Consider the following 16,463-nt stretch of genomic DNA (forward strand, 5'->3'; position numbering starts at 1 on the left):
CTTTCAAATCCAGTAACCCAGTAAAACCCATGGTAAGCATGAGCTAGGTATTACTGTTTATTTATTTGTTTTGAACAGGAGGGCCTGTGATGGTTTGAAGCAGTATGTACCCCAGAACATCATGTGGGTGTGGACCTGTTGTAAGTGGGACCTTTTGATGAGGTTATTTAAGTTGAGGTGTGCCCCAGGTGATCTTCATCCTCTGACTAGAGTCCTTTATAAATGGGATGAATTTGAGAAAGAAACACAGGAAAAAGCACAGAGCTGAGAGAGAAAAGCCAGAGAAGCTGAGTGAGAAGGACACACAGAAAACAGAAAAAAAACACAGAAACAGAGAGGAAGCCACTGAAGCCAGAGGTTGGAAGCAACGAAACCAGGGAGAGAAGGAAAAGACCAGCAGAAGACTTCTGGAAGACTACAGATTTTCATAACAAACCTTGTAGAACTATTTAATTTTTAAACTACATGCATATAAATTTTAACACTAAAAAACCTTAATACAAAATAGTTATTACAGAATGTTGTGTTATGTAATTCTCTGCTAATTAGGAAGTCTGGAATAACTGGATAGATTAATAGAACTACAGTGAAGATTACAATTTGATCTACATGATACAGCCTTTAAATCAGTGGAAATGAATCTCTGGAACTCTTTAAAAATATGTTTTCTTAAATTGATAAATTTGGACATTATCAAGTTCCAAAACTTTTGTACTATAAAACACATTATTAAGAAAATGATAAGAAAAGCTACAGACTGGGAGAAAGTATTTGCAAAATACATGTCAAACAAACACATATTCAGAATATACAAAGAATTCTTACAATTCATCAGTATGAAAAGAAACTATCCTAATCAAAAATGAAGAAAAGCTACAAACATTTTACCAAAGAAAATGTATAAATAGCGAATAGTCATATAGAAAAGTGTTCAACATCATTAGTCTTTAGGGAAATGCAAATCAAAGCTACAATGAGAAATGACTTCACATCCACTAGGGTGGCTGTAATCAAGGACAAACAATAGCAAATGTAGGAAAGGATATGAGAAATCAGAACCCTCACACATTGCTGGTGGAAATGTAAAATAGTGCAGCCACTTTGGAAAACAGTTCCCCAAAATGTTAAACATGAAATTACCATCTGATCCAACAATTCGGTACTCCTAGGGATATACCCAAGAGAATTTAAAACATACATCCATACAAAGACTTACACACAAATGTTCATAGCAGTATTGTCTGTGATAGCCAAGAACTGGAAAGAACCTACATGTCCATCAGCTGGCGAATGGATAGACAAACCATATATCCATGTAACGGAATACTGTGCATCTATAAAAAAGGAATTAAGTACTGACACATCTGTGTTACGGATGAACCTCAAAGACATTATGCTGACTGAAAGAAAGCAGACACAAGATACCACATATTGTATCATTCTCTTTGTATGAAATGTCCAGGAAAGGCAAATTTATAGCGATAGAAAGTAGACTAGTAGTTATCTGGTCCAGGGGTGGGAATAGGGATTAACTGAAAATGAGCATGAGGAATCTTACTGGGGGAAAGGAAATGTTCTAAAATGTTCTAAAACTGATTTATGATGATGGCTGTACTAATTGGTAAAGTTACTAAAAATGATTGAATTGGATACTCAATTGTCTTTAAAATATATGTTTTCTAGAGCAACAGGTTGACAAACCCAGGGGAAACAGTGAAGATTACAAGCACCTTATTAAGTTGGGACAGTCACATTCATTCTAAAACCAAAACAAAACTCTCTAAATTCAACTGTACTAATTCTACTGTCTGAATAATTACTCATGAGATATTTGTTCAAGTCAAGAAAAAGGCAAACACTGAGAAAAGCACAGCGGATTTGTTGATGAGTTGTACAGCAATGTCCCGGTATTTTGCACTTCTCTTTCTGTTTTACATTTTGCTTAAATATTTGTATTCAGTATTTATATATCTGTAGTCCCTTAGTGGGAAAAAAAGAAAAGTTAAAATTGGAAAAAATTTTTCCATTTTTCACTAAGAAGTACAACAAACATTACTGAATGTTTAGAGGATTAAAATAATTGGTGAAAGGATAGGAAATTACAGTTAAATATTCCAAGAAAGATAATGAGGCATTTCCTGAATGAGAAGAACATTTGGGTAAAATATTGTATAAGTTCCTTAGTTGTACTTTTTCCATTATGTTCTCAGAAAAAAATAGTGTTTTAAATTGACTCCCTGGCAGGAATTTTGCTCATCATGTTATCAAAACCCTTCATTTTCAGATGAATTTATGGAAGGTGCCCGGCAGTAATGGCAGGACCAAGGCAGAGCTGGCCTCCTTGGGGGGGTGGAATTAGACCCCTGAAGATGAGGGGTTCCCCACAGGAACTGCTGAGAGGCCGGCCCAGCCCCTCTGGACTGTCCTCCACCTTTCCTCCATATGTAACCGCAGGTGCACATCAAGTGCGGCCCGGTGAACACAGGCGCTGGAGAGGACCAGTGTTCAGCACTGAAAGGGCCAGGGAGAAAGCATATATAAAATAAATACATGTATGTATATTTTATTGTGGCAGCATATATATGTGTAAAGCACAGAATTTCCCATTTTAGTGCTTCAGAACTTATATAGAATAAGAAACTCACCAAGTCACCAAAAATGTGTTTTATAGTCTTAAAATCCAGGAGGACACAGGTACTTTTAGCTTTTAATCATTGTGAGGAATTAGAAGGACCCATGTCTGTTATCCTTCCTGAAGTTATTTCACTTCTTACCCAGATCCCTCAGTGGAGACTTCTGAAGTCCTTTTATGCTTCTGATCAGGATTCCTTATTGGTAAGGAGTCTTATCGTTTCTCTCATGGTCTGCACATGACAGATCTCCAAATATAGCAAAAATGGAGAAGACTTTTGAATAATTTTTGTTTAATGATGGAAACTCATATTGAGCCTAAATTGTCTCTCATGTCCTAACCAGTGTTTATTATTGACAGAACATTATGCCAGGTAACATTACATTAATCAAAATGTGAAACCATTCAAGTAGCTACAGGATACAATAATGTTTCACAATTTTATTCTTTAATAGTAGGACAGAGTTGACGTGTAATGCTTCTCAAACTTACATACAGGTTTCCCCTAAAAAAGGGAGTAGTAAACAAACCCCCTGGAAGCAATTGTGTTGGGGGTGAAACGAGCAGTGGCTTGAGATGTGCCTTCCTTCAAACAGGAAATTTTGAGTAATTTGAGTAATTGAAATGATGTAGGCTGTGTGCCCATTTACAAATTCCCCTCTGAGCTTAATTTTCTTTGACTATAAAGTGGAGTTCAAAATACTACTGTACTTTGCAGAATTATTGTAAAGATCTAATTAATGTATGCCTAATATAGGATCTGCTGCTGTGTACATTCTTAGAATAATCACTGTTGTTTGTTATTAGTTAACTATTACTATGTTCAAATCACTATGATGTTTAGACTGTGGGAAATGGAAAGATGTAAAAGACTATATATATATCTACCCTAAAGAAGTAATAATATGCTAAAAAAAAAATTGTTCCCTTGATTCGTGTTTTGAAGGACAGACACACTTCCAGTAAGCAGATATGAACAAGAGTTATCCCAGGTAGAGAGCAGATGTGATCAAAGTTGCAGAGGCAATTATGAGTGCATGTTTCTGAAACAGGAGTTCATTTATTCACTCACCTCCAACACCTACAGTGTACCAGGCCAGGTGGTAAGGTTGTAGCAGTGAACCAAATAATGTTCTTGCCCTCTAGGAGCTTAAACTCTATTGGGGAAGACAAACAAAGAAATAAACATACAGTATGGCAGACATGATGAGTGCTATGGAGAAAAGTTAAGCAGGGTATGGGGAATGGGGAATCTGAGGAGGCACGTGTGCTATTATTTTAAGTTGAATAGACCTAAAGGAAGCAAAGGAGAAAATCTTGAGAGTAGCAGGGGGAAGAGTGTCCTAGGAAGAGATAGTAGCCAGTGAAAGCTGGACAGAAGCCTTCTGAGTCTGTTCAAAGAGCATCAAACTAGGGGGAAAGTGGAAACAGAAGTAGATGGGTCCAAGGAGGGATGGGCAGTGACACTCAAGGCCTCTGTAAGGCCTTTGGTTTCTGCACTGAGCAAGGCAGGGGTGTCCAGGGTTTTGGGCAGAGTTGATTTAGGTTTAAAGGATGACTCCAGCTGTTGTGTTGAAGATAGACTGAGGGTAATGGTGAGAGCAGAAGCACCAGTCAGGACATGGCTGCTGCAATCCAAGAGAGACAAGGACGGCTTTCGGCTGGTGGAGGGTGAGAGGCAGGTGAACTCTGGATATCGTGAAGGCACCACAATAGATTTTGCTGATGACCGGATGTGAGTTATGAGATATTAGAGCAAGGGAGAAGGAAAGGACAGATCCTGGTTTGGGGCCTGAGGAGTTGGAAGCAGGGACTGCATTGACCAAAATGGAGAGGACCCTAGAAGGGGGGACTCCTTGGGGGATGGGGTTGTCAGTTCTTAGGTTTGATTGTCAGTTTTAGAACCAATCAGACAGCCAAGCAGAGCTGTCAAGTAGGCAGTGTGATAATCAAGTCTGGAGTTAAGGGTAGGGGTTCAGGCTGGAGCTATAAATTTAAGAACGATTCAATCTATAGATGATCTATAAAACTGTTAGACTCTGTGTGCTCATTCTGGAATGAATATGGGTCAAGAAGAGAGCAATCCAAACCTAAAGGTCAGAATATGGAGAATTAGCAAGGAGACTGAGCAGGTATGGTCAGGAAGGCTGGAGAGGAAGCCAGAGAAGCTGCCGCCTGGAAGCCAAGTGATAACAACAGCTGATGAGGGCTGAGGATGACCATTGGACTGGGAATGTGGAGGGCACATGAGGCGGAACTGTTGTAAAACTGGAGAGGTGGGTTGGGGTGGATTGTCTTGAATGCCAAGCTGAAGAGTTTGGACTATCATCTAGACTAGATTTTAGAGCAGTGCTTTCCAAATTGTGCACTAGAAATTAATTTAGTATATTTCAGCCCAAATTTCATTTTAATGAAATAGATTAGAAGAGGAAAAATGAAATATCAGAGTACATCATACACAGCCATTCAGTTTATACATATATGCACATTCACCTACATGTGTACAGGGTTGTAATGGCACATACTGTGGATTGTGGTAAAACAAAATGGGGATAAAGGAAAGCTTCATGAACCTGTGGGATGTGGTCAGAGAGAGTGTGTGTGTGCATGTGTGTGTGTGTGTGTTTCATGGAAGTTTACTTTGTAAATTAGATGTTGGATGGACACATTAAAAGCAGGTAGAAGACATAGGTTTTACCCTTGGGAAGACGGTTGCTGCAAAGGAGAGGCTAGGCCTCCCTATAATTGTGCCTAAGAGCCTCCTCCCGAATGCCTCTTTGTTGCTCAGATGTGGCCCTCTCTCTCTAGCTAAGCCAACTTGAAAGGTGAAATCACTGCCCTCCCCCCTACGTGGGATCAGACACCAGCGTAGTGAATCTCCCTGGCAACATGAGATATGACTCCTGGGGAGGAATGTAGACCTGGCATCGTGGGACAGAGAACATCTTCTTGACCAAAAGGGGGATGTGAAAGGAAATGAAATAAGCTTCAGTGGCAGAGAGATTCCAAAAGGAGCCAAGAGGTCACTCTGGTGGGCACTCTTATGCACAATATAGACAACCATTTTTAGGTTCTAGTGAATTGGGGTAGCTGGTGGTGGATACCTGAAACTATCAAACTACAACCCAGAACCCATGAATCTCGAAGACGATTGTATAAAAATGTAGCTTATGAGGGGTGACAATGGGATTGGGAAAGCCATAAGGACCACACTCCCCTTTGTCTAGTTTATGGATGGATGAGTAGAAAAATAGGGGAAGGAAACAAACAGACAGACAGACAAAGGTACCCAGTGTTCTTTTTTACTTCAATTGCTCTTTTTCACTTTAATTATTATTCTTGTTATTTTTGTGTGTGTGCTAATGAAGGTGTCAGGGATTGATTTAGGTGATGAATGTACAACTGTGTAATGGTACTGTGAACAATCGAAAGTACGATTTGTTTTGTATGACTGCGTGGTATGTGAATATATCTCAATAAAATGAAGATTAAAATAAAAAAGCAGGTAGAAGAGTAGGAAGGGATTCTTAAAATTCAGTGGTTCTCAATTGGGGGTGATTTTACCGCCCCCTCCCCAGGGAACTTTTAGCAAATGTCTGGGGACATTTTTGGTTGTCACAACTTGGGGAGGAGGCAGGGTATGCTACTGGCATCTAGTGGGTAGAGGCCAGGGGTACTGCTAAGCATCCTACAAAGCACAAGACAGGCCTGTGCCCATCCCACCACACCATGATCTGGCCCCTAATGTCAGTGGTGCCAAGGCAGAGGTGCCCTGCTGCAATCCAAGAAAGTGGCCATAAGGAACTGGAGTGGAGTTATGAATGCGGAGGACAGAATGGGTGGTTCCTGGCAGCCATGTCTATACAGGGATGGCATTGTGTAGTAGCTGAGAACACCAAGGAAGAAAGAGCAAAGAAAAAAGTTTGCAGGGGCTCAAGACAAAATTTTTACGAGTACTTCTTAAGGATGGGATAAACAAGAGGAGAATTGAAATAGAAAGCAGTACTCACTGAAGTGTACCCTAGGGAGTGTCTTCTGTTCTTTTCCACTTGCACCTTCCTTTATATTCTTATCTTTAAGATAGTTTTTGCTCCAAAATCTATTTTTTTTTCAGACTCCATGAAATATTTTTTGAGAATGTATCATTTAGTTACAAGTAAGACTTCATTTACATGAATTATGAAGTGAGAGGATTGGAAATCGATCTTAAATAGGCTTTCATGAAAACTGCTCTCTGAACGTAAAAGTTGGGGGAAATCCCGTGACGTCACTGGGTGCTCGTCATGTCTGTTGCTTCTGGCTGGGACACTGGTTCTTACCCGGTGGGCACCATGTCTATAAAGATGTGCCTTCTCAGAGAAAGCCCTTCCTTGTTCTCATCCTGATGTTTCTCTGCAGCTTCTCTCACTATTGAACATCAACACAGAATATAGTGTTTTCTCATGAGAAACAGGCTAAAAAAGGGGAATGAGAACACTGTTTCTGAGCAAAAACAATGTATTTGATTTGTGAGGATGATTTTCTTTGTGTGCTTTTAAACCAAACTTGGCTAAGGGTTTAGTTTTATGCCAAAATAGAATTGTGTCTCCTGGGTTTTGTGGATAGTAATCCAAAGACCTTCATATGCAAACCCAAAAGGCAAACGGTGAGTGCAGCTTCATTCACCCCACTGCATCCATCTAGGAAGACGACAGCAATGGCCTTCTAGTGAAGGAAAGTGGGGCCCTGGTCCCCATAATGGATCACAGATGTCTACTAAAAAAGCAAATGTCAATGTCTTTACAGAATCTGCCTTCTTGTGCAAGATGCCTATGGGCTGTTTGGCGAAGTGCATGTGGAGGGCACTGTCTTGAAGGACAGGCAGTTGGAAGGGAAGCCCTGCAGCCTGGCAGGGATGAAGATCCTACAGAAGGCCACCAGAGGCAGGTGAGGAGGTGCTGTGAGAGCTTCAGTTCACTGCAGTGTCTAGTCCTTGTAATTAATCCTTTGTATCTCATTGTATTTTTAAGGACAATAAACCAGCATCATGGAGTTTGCCTGTAAAACAAGGCCACAGGTTGAGTGGAGCCCATAAAGTACCTCTGGGGGGAAAATTATAAATGACAACAAAAATAATTGTACAGGTTTAGTGATTCACCATTTAATTAGAATGGAGGAGGTAAAAATGTGTGTATGTGTGTGTATTTATCAGGGTTCTCTAGGGAAACAGAACCAACAGGAGTTATCTGTAAATATGAGATTTTATAAAAGTGTCTCACACAACTGTAGGGATGCACAAATCCAAATTCTGTAGGGCAGGATGCATGAGTCCAAATTCCGTAGGGCAGTGCACAAGCTGGCAACTGCAATGAAGGTCTTCATAGAACTTCCCCGGAGAAGCTGACTGGCCGAAGAAGAAGTAAAAGTTCTCTCTTCTCCCTTAAAAGTCTTCCACTAATTGGATTAAATCCAACTGATTGGATTCTCTCATAGTAGAAGACACTTCCTTTGTTGATAATAAACATAGTTAGCCACAGATGCAATCAACTGACTGATGATTTAATAAACCAGCCTTCTTGTTCATTAACCAGCCATGGAATGTCCTTGCAATAACAGTTAGGCCAGTGCTTGCTTGACCAGACACCTGGGTACCATCACCTGGCCAAGCTGACACGTGAACCTAACCATCACAGTGTGTTTTCATTTGCAGATTTGTTTTTGTAACTATAAATATAAATAAAGCAGCTTTGTATTGTAGTAATTTTATGTAAATGAGATTTTGGTTTAATGAAAGATATTTTATGAGCTATAAGCAAAGCTCTTATTTAAGTTATATCTTTTTGCTTTCCATAGTAAACAAGCTTTGTTCTCTGTCAAATTTCATAACACCTTATCCTAAAATTTGTTCTAATGAGGAAGAAGTCAAATTTTACATAGATCTGGCCCAAACCGTGGCTGTTAGCATCTTCAACAATCATCCTAATTTATGAATTAGGGAAAAGAAGAAACCTGTTTAGTGGAATTATCCAGTTTTATAGAGAATTATTGTAAACAATGAATTTGGGGTCTTAATGTTAATCTAACCTCTCTTTCTTCAAGTAGTGTTCTATCTTAACTCTCTGTGTAGAAATTTTGTTTAATTATAGTGACATCTGAGCTTATAATAGTGCTGAGGGAGAAAACGCCATTATGAATATATAACAGTCTGATTCTGAAGCGATTCTTGATGGTATCCTCTGGTGGTTTTGCATGATGACATTCTAACTGTAGTCCTTCTAAATTTTAAATGTTTCTGTAGTCCTTTTAAATCTTAAGGCTTTAATGGGTGATTATCCTGACTGAATTCAGCAATCAGCTTTCCTAAGGGCCTCAACTCTCTGGGTCCTGACACTGGAGGGTAAGTGACCAGTGCTCCCCAGGTGTGTTTTCCTGGAAGATATGTCCTTCATAGATAGATCCCCTCTAAAGCCCTGATTAGATACCAGAACATTTTATTGATCCATGTTGATGAGTCTAGTAGCATATGCTTCCTTTTGTCTTTAAGAGGTGGCTGCATTATAACATAATTGCAGTATAGGTTTCAGGGTGAGTAGGAGGAATTTCCCCCAGATATTTGGAAAGCATGTCTAGACATGATCAAAGCTAAACTGGGTCCCTTGAACCTTCCACTTATTCAGGCTGAATCTTATTGTCATGCTCATTAGAACCGCATTGTAAACATTTGCAGAGCCACATGCATCCGAGAAGGCTAAGTATAGTTCTAATAAAATGATACGCCTGCTCTGAGTTAGCACTATTTCCATCGGAGTTGACTCCAACTCCACACATGAGCCACCCTGCTGAGCTACCCTGCCATGAACTGGGGAGGGCTTTTCCCGGCTCTCCATCTGCATTAGGGTTGGGAACAAGGCCTGCTAAGGGGGCCCACTTCTCGCTGGAGACTGGAGAGGGTACCATCCTGTGGAAAAGCTGCTGGCAGAGGGCCCAGCATCCAGGGGTCCTTGACCCTGCAAGGTTCACACTCTTTACCCTTATGCTCACAGCCATAGATGCACCTTACAATTAACCTAGATTTTGTGGGTTAGTTCGGCATCCTAAGTACTGTCTACAGGATTTCCATGGGATATGTTTTTTTCCATGGGAAAATGCACTGAGTCTTCCAAATAATTAATTGACAAATAAATGTTTGGAACCCACTCCAGTTTTGACTTGGTGACTAAATATTTGATTCTTTTTCAGATTGGAACTATTTCTTTATTTTATATATTTAACTTTATTTCAGCATGTAACCATCCATATAAATATTTAGATTTGTTTCCTCAAAACAAATTATTAAATAGTTTTGGAATGTTGGATAATATTGTTGCCTGTTAGTGATATCATCCATTGTCAGTCATCCCATGTCGGCCCAGTAAATACAGAACAGTTTTCTTGTTGTTCATATTATTGTGTTGCATAACAACTTTCACAAAATACACTTCTAGGAAGTTTTACTTCCAGGGCTTCATGCTAATGTAATTAATTACATAATTCCAATATCTAATACAGAAAATAACACTTTTTTTGCCAGTTGGAAGATATTTCTGTGTTTGGGGGCAAGTCATGGAGTCTTCTGAATCTGGGTTACCAGATTTCATCTGGACTACATTTATGGTGACATTCTTACCTAATAGCTGTTTTACTACTGCTTTGAAGTAGATTGATGCTTTCAGAGTTTTCCAGTCAAACTTTGCGAAGTCAAACCACTATATGAAGTCTCCATACAGTTGGCCTGCATCATTTTGGCAGATTTGCAAGGAAAAAAGCATCATATCTTATTTTTCTCATTGGACAGACCTATTTGATAGTACTGGCATGTATTTAGATTTGAGCATCTATACTGTCTGGTCAAAGAAAACGAATCAGAAAAATAGCCTGGATTTAAAGAAAAACTCCATACTGTTGTCAAAACCACACACCAAGCTACGTCCATGAGCAGGGAGCGCAGCTGTGTTCTCGCGTTGCAAGGAGCTGGTCGGGTTTGTCCTCTGCCTTCTCCTAAGGTGCGTCCCCTGACCTCTGTTCCGCTATTCAGTCAGTCAGACAGCTAAGAAGTCACATTACTGTGGTGCCATCATTCTGTGCGTGGACTTTACCTTTTTTATTGCTGATTATTATGTTCTTTTATTTTTATATGATAGGGCGATAGAAAAAAAGAGATTTCTTGAAATATGTTCACCTGTAATAGGTATGAAAAATATGGCTAGCGATTTCTTTTTTTTTAACATCAGAAAATGCCTCTCTTGATTCAAAATGATACTGTTATTTCCCAACTTGTTAGAACAAAAATCACTTCATGTCTGTGTCTAAAATCTGTTATTAGTTAATAAGTGCTATTTTATTTAGACCTCTTAAAGGACCCTTTTATAGTAATGTACTGAAAAGGGTTTTATTGAAGAGCATTTAGTTGGCACTCAGTGTATACTAAGGGCTTACAAAGGAAGTAATTGACGTGTCTTTTGGTCTTGAGTTAGATCCGTTTGAACAGAAAACAGGATAAGTGCAGTGTTAGAGTAGTGATGATTTAAGTGACTACATCTTAACTGACTAGTCTGAAAATGTGTCATAGAAGAAGCTTTAAACATCTTGATTTGGTAGAGAGAAAGGTCTATTCAATTGTTAAGATGTTATCCGTGAAGACATAAAAGTAGGGTTAACGTATTTGCAAAGAGGGAAGTAAGAAGGTTTATTAAATGGAAAAGAGAATTCACTCATTTATTAATAAATATTATATGTCACTTCTTTGTGCTATGCCTCTGGCCTGTTGCTGTGGTAGTGTATTCTAAACTGTGGGGATTTATCCCAAACAGAGAATACTGAAGTATAAAATCAGCTAGATAAAGCTTCATTAAATCCTATTATCCTATTATTAGGGATTTTACTTTGACCCAAGAGAAAATCAGGGCCACAGTTTTTGAGAGAGGAAAGGGGAAGAGTGAAAATGAAAATGGAGTAAGATTATCCTTCCTGGTGTGCATATAATGAGTTTGAGATAAGAGTGGAGCAGGGCTACAAGTGTGGAAGGAGAACTTCTAGTCTACCCAAGTTGCTGTCCACAGGGCTATAGCAGAGAGTAGACAAACAGCAAGCTTACAGATCAGCAAGGAGCCAGGTCAGAGACATAAAAAGACAACTGATAATTCTAGGCACTGACTGGCAATTGCCAATATCAGGAGGAGGCATCTAAGCTGTGGGCTGGTGAGAGGTGTCTGGGGTTGGTTAAGATTTAGAAACCCTGCAGAGAACAGGAAAGGCCTGGGGTAAGGAGTAGAGTAAGGAGAGAGAAGTAGGACAAGCACAGTTGTCTTTTAAAAAAAAATAGCAAGTAGAGTCTTTCCCTTTGTTAGGGTAAGAGTTATGTGCTGGTTTGGATGTGTTATGTCCTCCAAAATGCTGCATTCTTTGATGCTATCTTGTGGGGACAGATGTATTAGTGTTGATTAGGTTGGAATTCTTTGAGTGTTTCCATGGAGATGTGACTCAATCAACTGTGATTGGGTAATTTCCATGGAGGTGTTACCCCATTCAGGGTGGGTGTTAATTGGATCACTGGAGTCGTATGAAAGAGTTCACAAATAGAATGCAACCTGAGAGCAGCTAAGACATTTCAGAGAGCAACTGAGAGTGACATTTTGGAAGAGCTGCAGCTGAGAGGACAAAACTCCCCAAGAGCAACACCATTTTCAGAGAACACCATTTTGAAACATAACCTGGGAGTAAGCAGACACCAGCCATGTGCCTTCCCAGCTAACAGAGGTTTTCTGGATGTCAGTGGCCTTTCTCCAGTGAAGGTACCTTTTGTTGATGCCTTACCTTGGTTACTCTATGGCCTTAAGACTGTAACTTTGTAACCAAATGAACCCCCTTTGTAAAAGCCAATCCATTTCTGGTGTTTTGCAAAAGGGCAACATTAGCAAACTGGAACAAGGTATATAGCAAATTATGATGGAATGAGGTCAGGTGCGCTGGGGCCTCGTTGTGTCCACGTTTTAATACAGGTGACAGGCAGGCTGGATTTGTCTCTTGACGTAAGGAGCGGTGGTAGACTGCTGGCATGTAAAGGAAACAGGACAGGTCCACTTACAGATGGGCAGGTTCACAGAGAGAAATTGGCCACAACAGAGTGCATGCCAGCACTGTCCCCAGGGTTCTGGTGGCGGGAGGGGCATGGTCCCTGCATGGTACTCTGATGCTTCGTATCAGGGGCCCAAGCCATGCCAGCCTCCTTCAGCACCAGCCTGGCTCTTGCAGCTTCTCCACCAGTCACCCACTTAGCACTGCCCCCCACACACACCTTTTTTTTTTTTTTGCCTTTCTCCCCCTTCCACCACCCAAAAAAACACCCTCCCTTGATATCATCCACCTGAGCATTATTTAATTCGTAATGGGAGTCAGACTGAGGTAAAGGTTTTGTGGAATGTAGGTTCAGCTCAAACCCTGACTTGGACTTCTTGTCCAAGGAAGGATAGTTCAGTGATAACAGGTCAGTTTCAACAATACCTGCAGACTGGGAACGATGGAGACCTAAAATATGTGCACAGGTGGCTCTTGCACCTATCAGTTAAAGAATCCATTTGAAAATTTGAAGTTTTTGTTTGTTTTATACTAAATTACTAAGGTCCTTAAGATAAATAAGTCTGTAACTTGCACAGAACATAAGCCCTAGCTCTCAAAAAATCATTATTGTTTCTAAAACACACTGAAAAGTGGATTGTGTGTGTGTATATATATGCATGTGTGTGTGAGAGAGAAGATAAATTCTTGCTAACAAGGAAATAATGTTATTTTTAAATGTCAGCATTGTTTCCAGGGAGACACATTAAGTACTAATAAATTAATTGGGTGGAACATCTATTTCATGCCAGAAGCCAAGCTTCATCAGCGTGCTTGGAAGCTTCCCAGCCTGTGTGGTCAGAGTGTGAAAGCTCTTGATAAACTCCTAACCCACCTCCCCAGCCTGCTGCCCTGTGGCCTTTCAGTCCCCACCACTTGGGCCTCCAAGTAAGCTGCTCTCTGGACTGAGAATTCTTTGCTTTTCTCCTTGACCTTATTTAAAACAAACAAATAACAACCAAAAACCACTCTCCGTTTCCTTCCCAGCCCATCCCATGCTGCTCCTTCATGGAGGCTCTGACCCTTCCGGCAGCGTAGCACCCTCACAACTTCTCCCTCCGCATAAGGGGTGTTCATACAGGCATCACATCCGGGCATGCACCTGGGCAAGGCGTCATTTCCCCTTACCTTTGTCTCCCACAAAGAAGCATATAGTAGTGTAAATGAGAGTGGCATTCTTGGGATAAGTTTCAACGCAAAATTTCCCATTTTAACCACTTTTCATGTGTACAGTTCAGTGATATTAATTACATTTACAATACTACGCTACCATCACCACCATCCATTACCAAAACTTTCCATCCCCCCAAATTCTGAATCCATTAAGCAATATCTCCCCATCCCCACCCTACCGCCACTCTGGTAGCCTCTTATTTACTTTCTGCCTCTATTAATTTGCATATTCTAAGTACTTCATGTAAGTGGAATCATCCAATATCTGTCCTTTTGTTTCTGGCTTATTTCACTCAACATGTTCTCAAGGTTCATCCATGTATCAGAACTTCTGAATGTGCCAAATTTTTAGTAAATAATATGCAAACATCAACACGAGTATTAAAATTCTTGCAATGCACATAGAACTGACCCCTCCTGCTTTGTTGGGTAGCTCAGTGGGCCAGTGGCCCCACTTTGAGTCACACTGAGTGATTTATTGCAGGGATCACATCTTACTTACTGTTGCACCTCCTGCTATTTGCCTGGCATATAGACAAATCAGTAAACGTTGAGTGTTGACTAAATGACTGTCACAGCCAGTCTTTCAAAGTTATTTCAGTTGGTAGGCCCTGTGAGGGCAGGGCTGTCTGCTGTTCATCATTGAATTTCCTGTATGTGGCAGAATACCTGACACATAAAAGACATCTAATAAATATTTGTGAAATGTACATGAGGTGTTTTCTTGGATCCATTTTAGCATTTTCCTCAACAAGATTTAAATGTGTATTTTTGTACTTCTTATGCAGTAATTATTGGAGCTTGGTTTTAGCTAGAAGAGTGGAGAGTATGTTGGTCCCAAGACCCATGACCCAGTACAGGTGGCAGCCTTGCTGGCTGGGTCTTGGGAGCTTGCGAGACTGTGTTGTGAAAGCATGCTATGAAAGGGAGCGGGAGCAAGAGTGCTCGGTATTCGTTCTTCATGTCAAGTTCTACTTTTTTACACTTTAATTTACTTGTGCCATTGAGTCCTCACAAAGGCCTACAGCGGGAGGAGGTTTTGTTATCTTCTCCATCTTACAGAAGAGAGGCCTGAAACCAAGAGATGTCTAGTGACTTGCCCAGGATCTCGTAGCCGGCCAGCGCTCTAGCCAAGGGTGTGAGTCCGGCGTTCAGCACCAGCACCTTCTGGCTCATACCTGGACCCTGCCACCATCCTACCAAGAGAGCCCACGGTGCTGGTTAGGAAGGGCTGTCTAGATATGAATCTACTGGGCTATATTATTCATGGGAGAGTTGCTGCAGGTGCTCCCTGGTCAGGAAATGTGTGGTGGTAAGACCTCTCCTTGGTCAGGAACTTCACTAGTAACTTCCTTCCTCTGATTTTCCCTTTTCAAAGAGGCCACCCCTTTAAAGAGCCACATACTTCCCGTGGGGTGTGAGGTCCAGCATCTCTTTGCTAGTTGTTGTGGTTAGAAACCTTGCTTTAATAGATATTCTTAAGAATTCTTTCATGATTTTTGAATAATAAAATTGTTTCTGGTGAGTTCACTCCAGTTTCTGCAAGGAGAGTAAATTGTCCCTTAAAGAGAATGAATTAAATCTTGAGACCAAGGATGCTCAAAGAAGCATAAATAAGTACCTCCTAAATGAGCACCACTCTCTTATTTCAAACCCTGAATAAGTATTTTTATCTTCCCTATGGATGTTATTTTCTTTCTGCCAAATGTTTCTTACAACTAGCATTTTAATTCAAAATTAAATATCTTGTTGTCCTTTAAGAATGGAGTTTTTGTCTATATTAACAATTGTTCAAGGATGCATAAACAATAGTAAAACAGTAAATAGGAGGAAAAGTTTAGGTAAACAGCTGATTTCAAGATTGTATCCCCCTACTGACAGTGCGTGAGCATAGGCTTTCCTTGGTTGTTAATAGCTATGCACCTATTGTCTTGTGTTCTGAGTCATGTGTTTCTTACAGCCTTGCTTGTGGACCTGTACCGTCCACCCCTCCGTTACTTTGCTGTTGTGGTGTTCTCCACCTTAGGCACATGGCACAACTGGGCATGATGGAAAGAACCTCACACTTGAGATCAGGAGACCTCGATTCTGGTCCTGGCTCTGCTGCACACACTAATAGATTTGGCCCTGATCTTTCTGAAAAATGGAAGTACTGGGCAATGTGAACTTTCAGCTTCTTTACATTTTCACGTCACTTCTTTCCCTTTCAACGTATAGTGGGGTGGACTGTTTTAGCTTTGTGCATATAGCCACTTTGTCCATTTGAACATCTTTTCCTTAAAGGAAATATTGGACCTGTTGTGTAAACAATTGTCTCACAGATAAACTTGCAAATTTGCCATCTGTTGGCTAGCTTTGATAACACCCATCCTTGATTAAGCATAATAAAACAATTGAAGTATCTCCTACTATAATCATCTAAATTGTGGTTTCTTTTTTAAGGTAGTACCTTTTGCAAGGTAAAATAAGCTCTACAAAATGTTTTGTTTTGTTTTGTTTTTGCAATAGTTACATTTTAGGAAGATGA

At 40.4% G+C, this 16,463-nt stretch overlaps 1 protein-coding gene across 5 annotated transcripts in view; it reads left to right on the top strand.

Annotated features, from left to right (window-relative positions):
- SPIDR (scaffold protein involved in DNA repair) overlaps positions 1-16,463 on the top strand; it is a 624,221-nt gene that overhangs the window by 550,479 nt on the left and 57,279 nt on the right. For all 5 annotated transcript variants that reach the window (XM_037803415.1, XM_037803414.1, XM_037803416.1 and 2 more), the window contains one exon: positions 7,418-7,558. In XM_037803415.1, the coding sequence (XP_037659343.1) occupies positions 7,418-7,558 (141 nt within the window). The remainder of the gene's footprint in view (positions 1-7,417; positions 7,559-16,463) is intronic.

Source organism: Choloepus didactylus, chromosome 14 (assembly GCF_015220235.1).
Source record: "Choloepus didactylus isolate mChoDid1 chromosome 14, mChoDid1.pri, whole genome shotgun sequence".
NCBI lineage: Eukaryota > Metazoa > Chordata > Mammalia > Pilosa > Megalonychidae > Choloepus > Choloepus didactylus.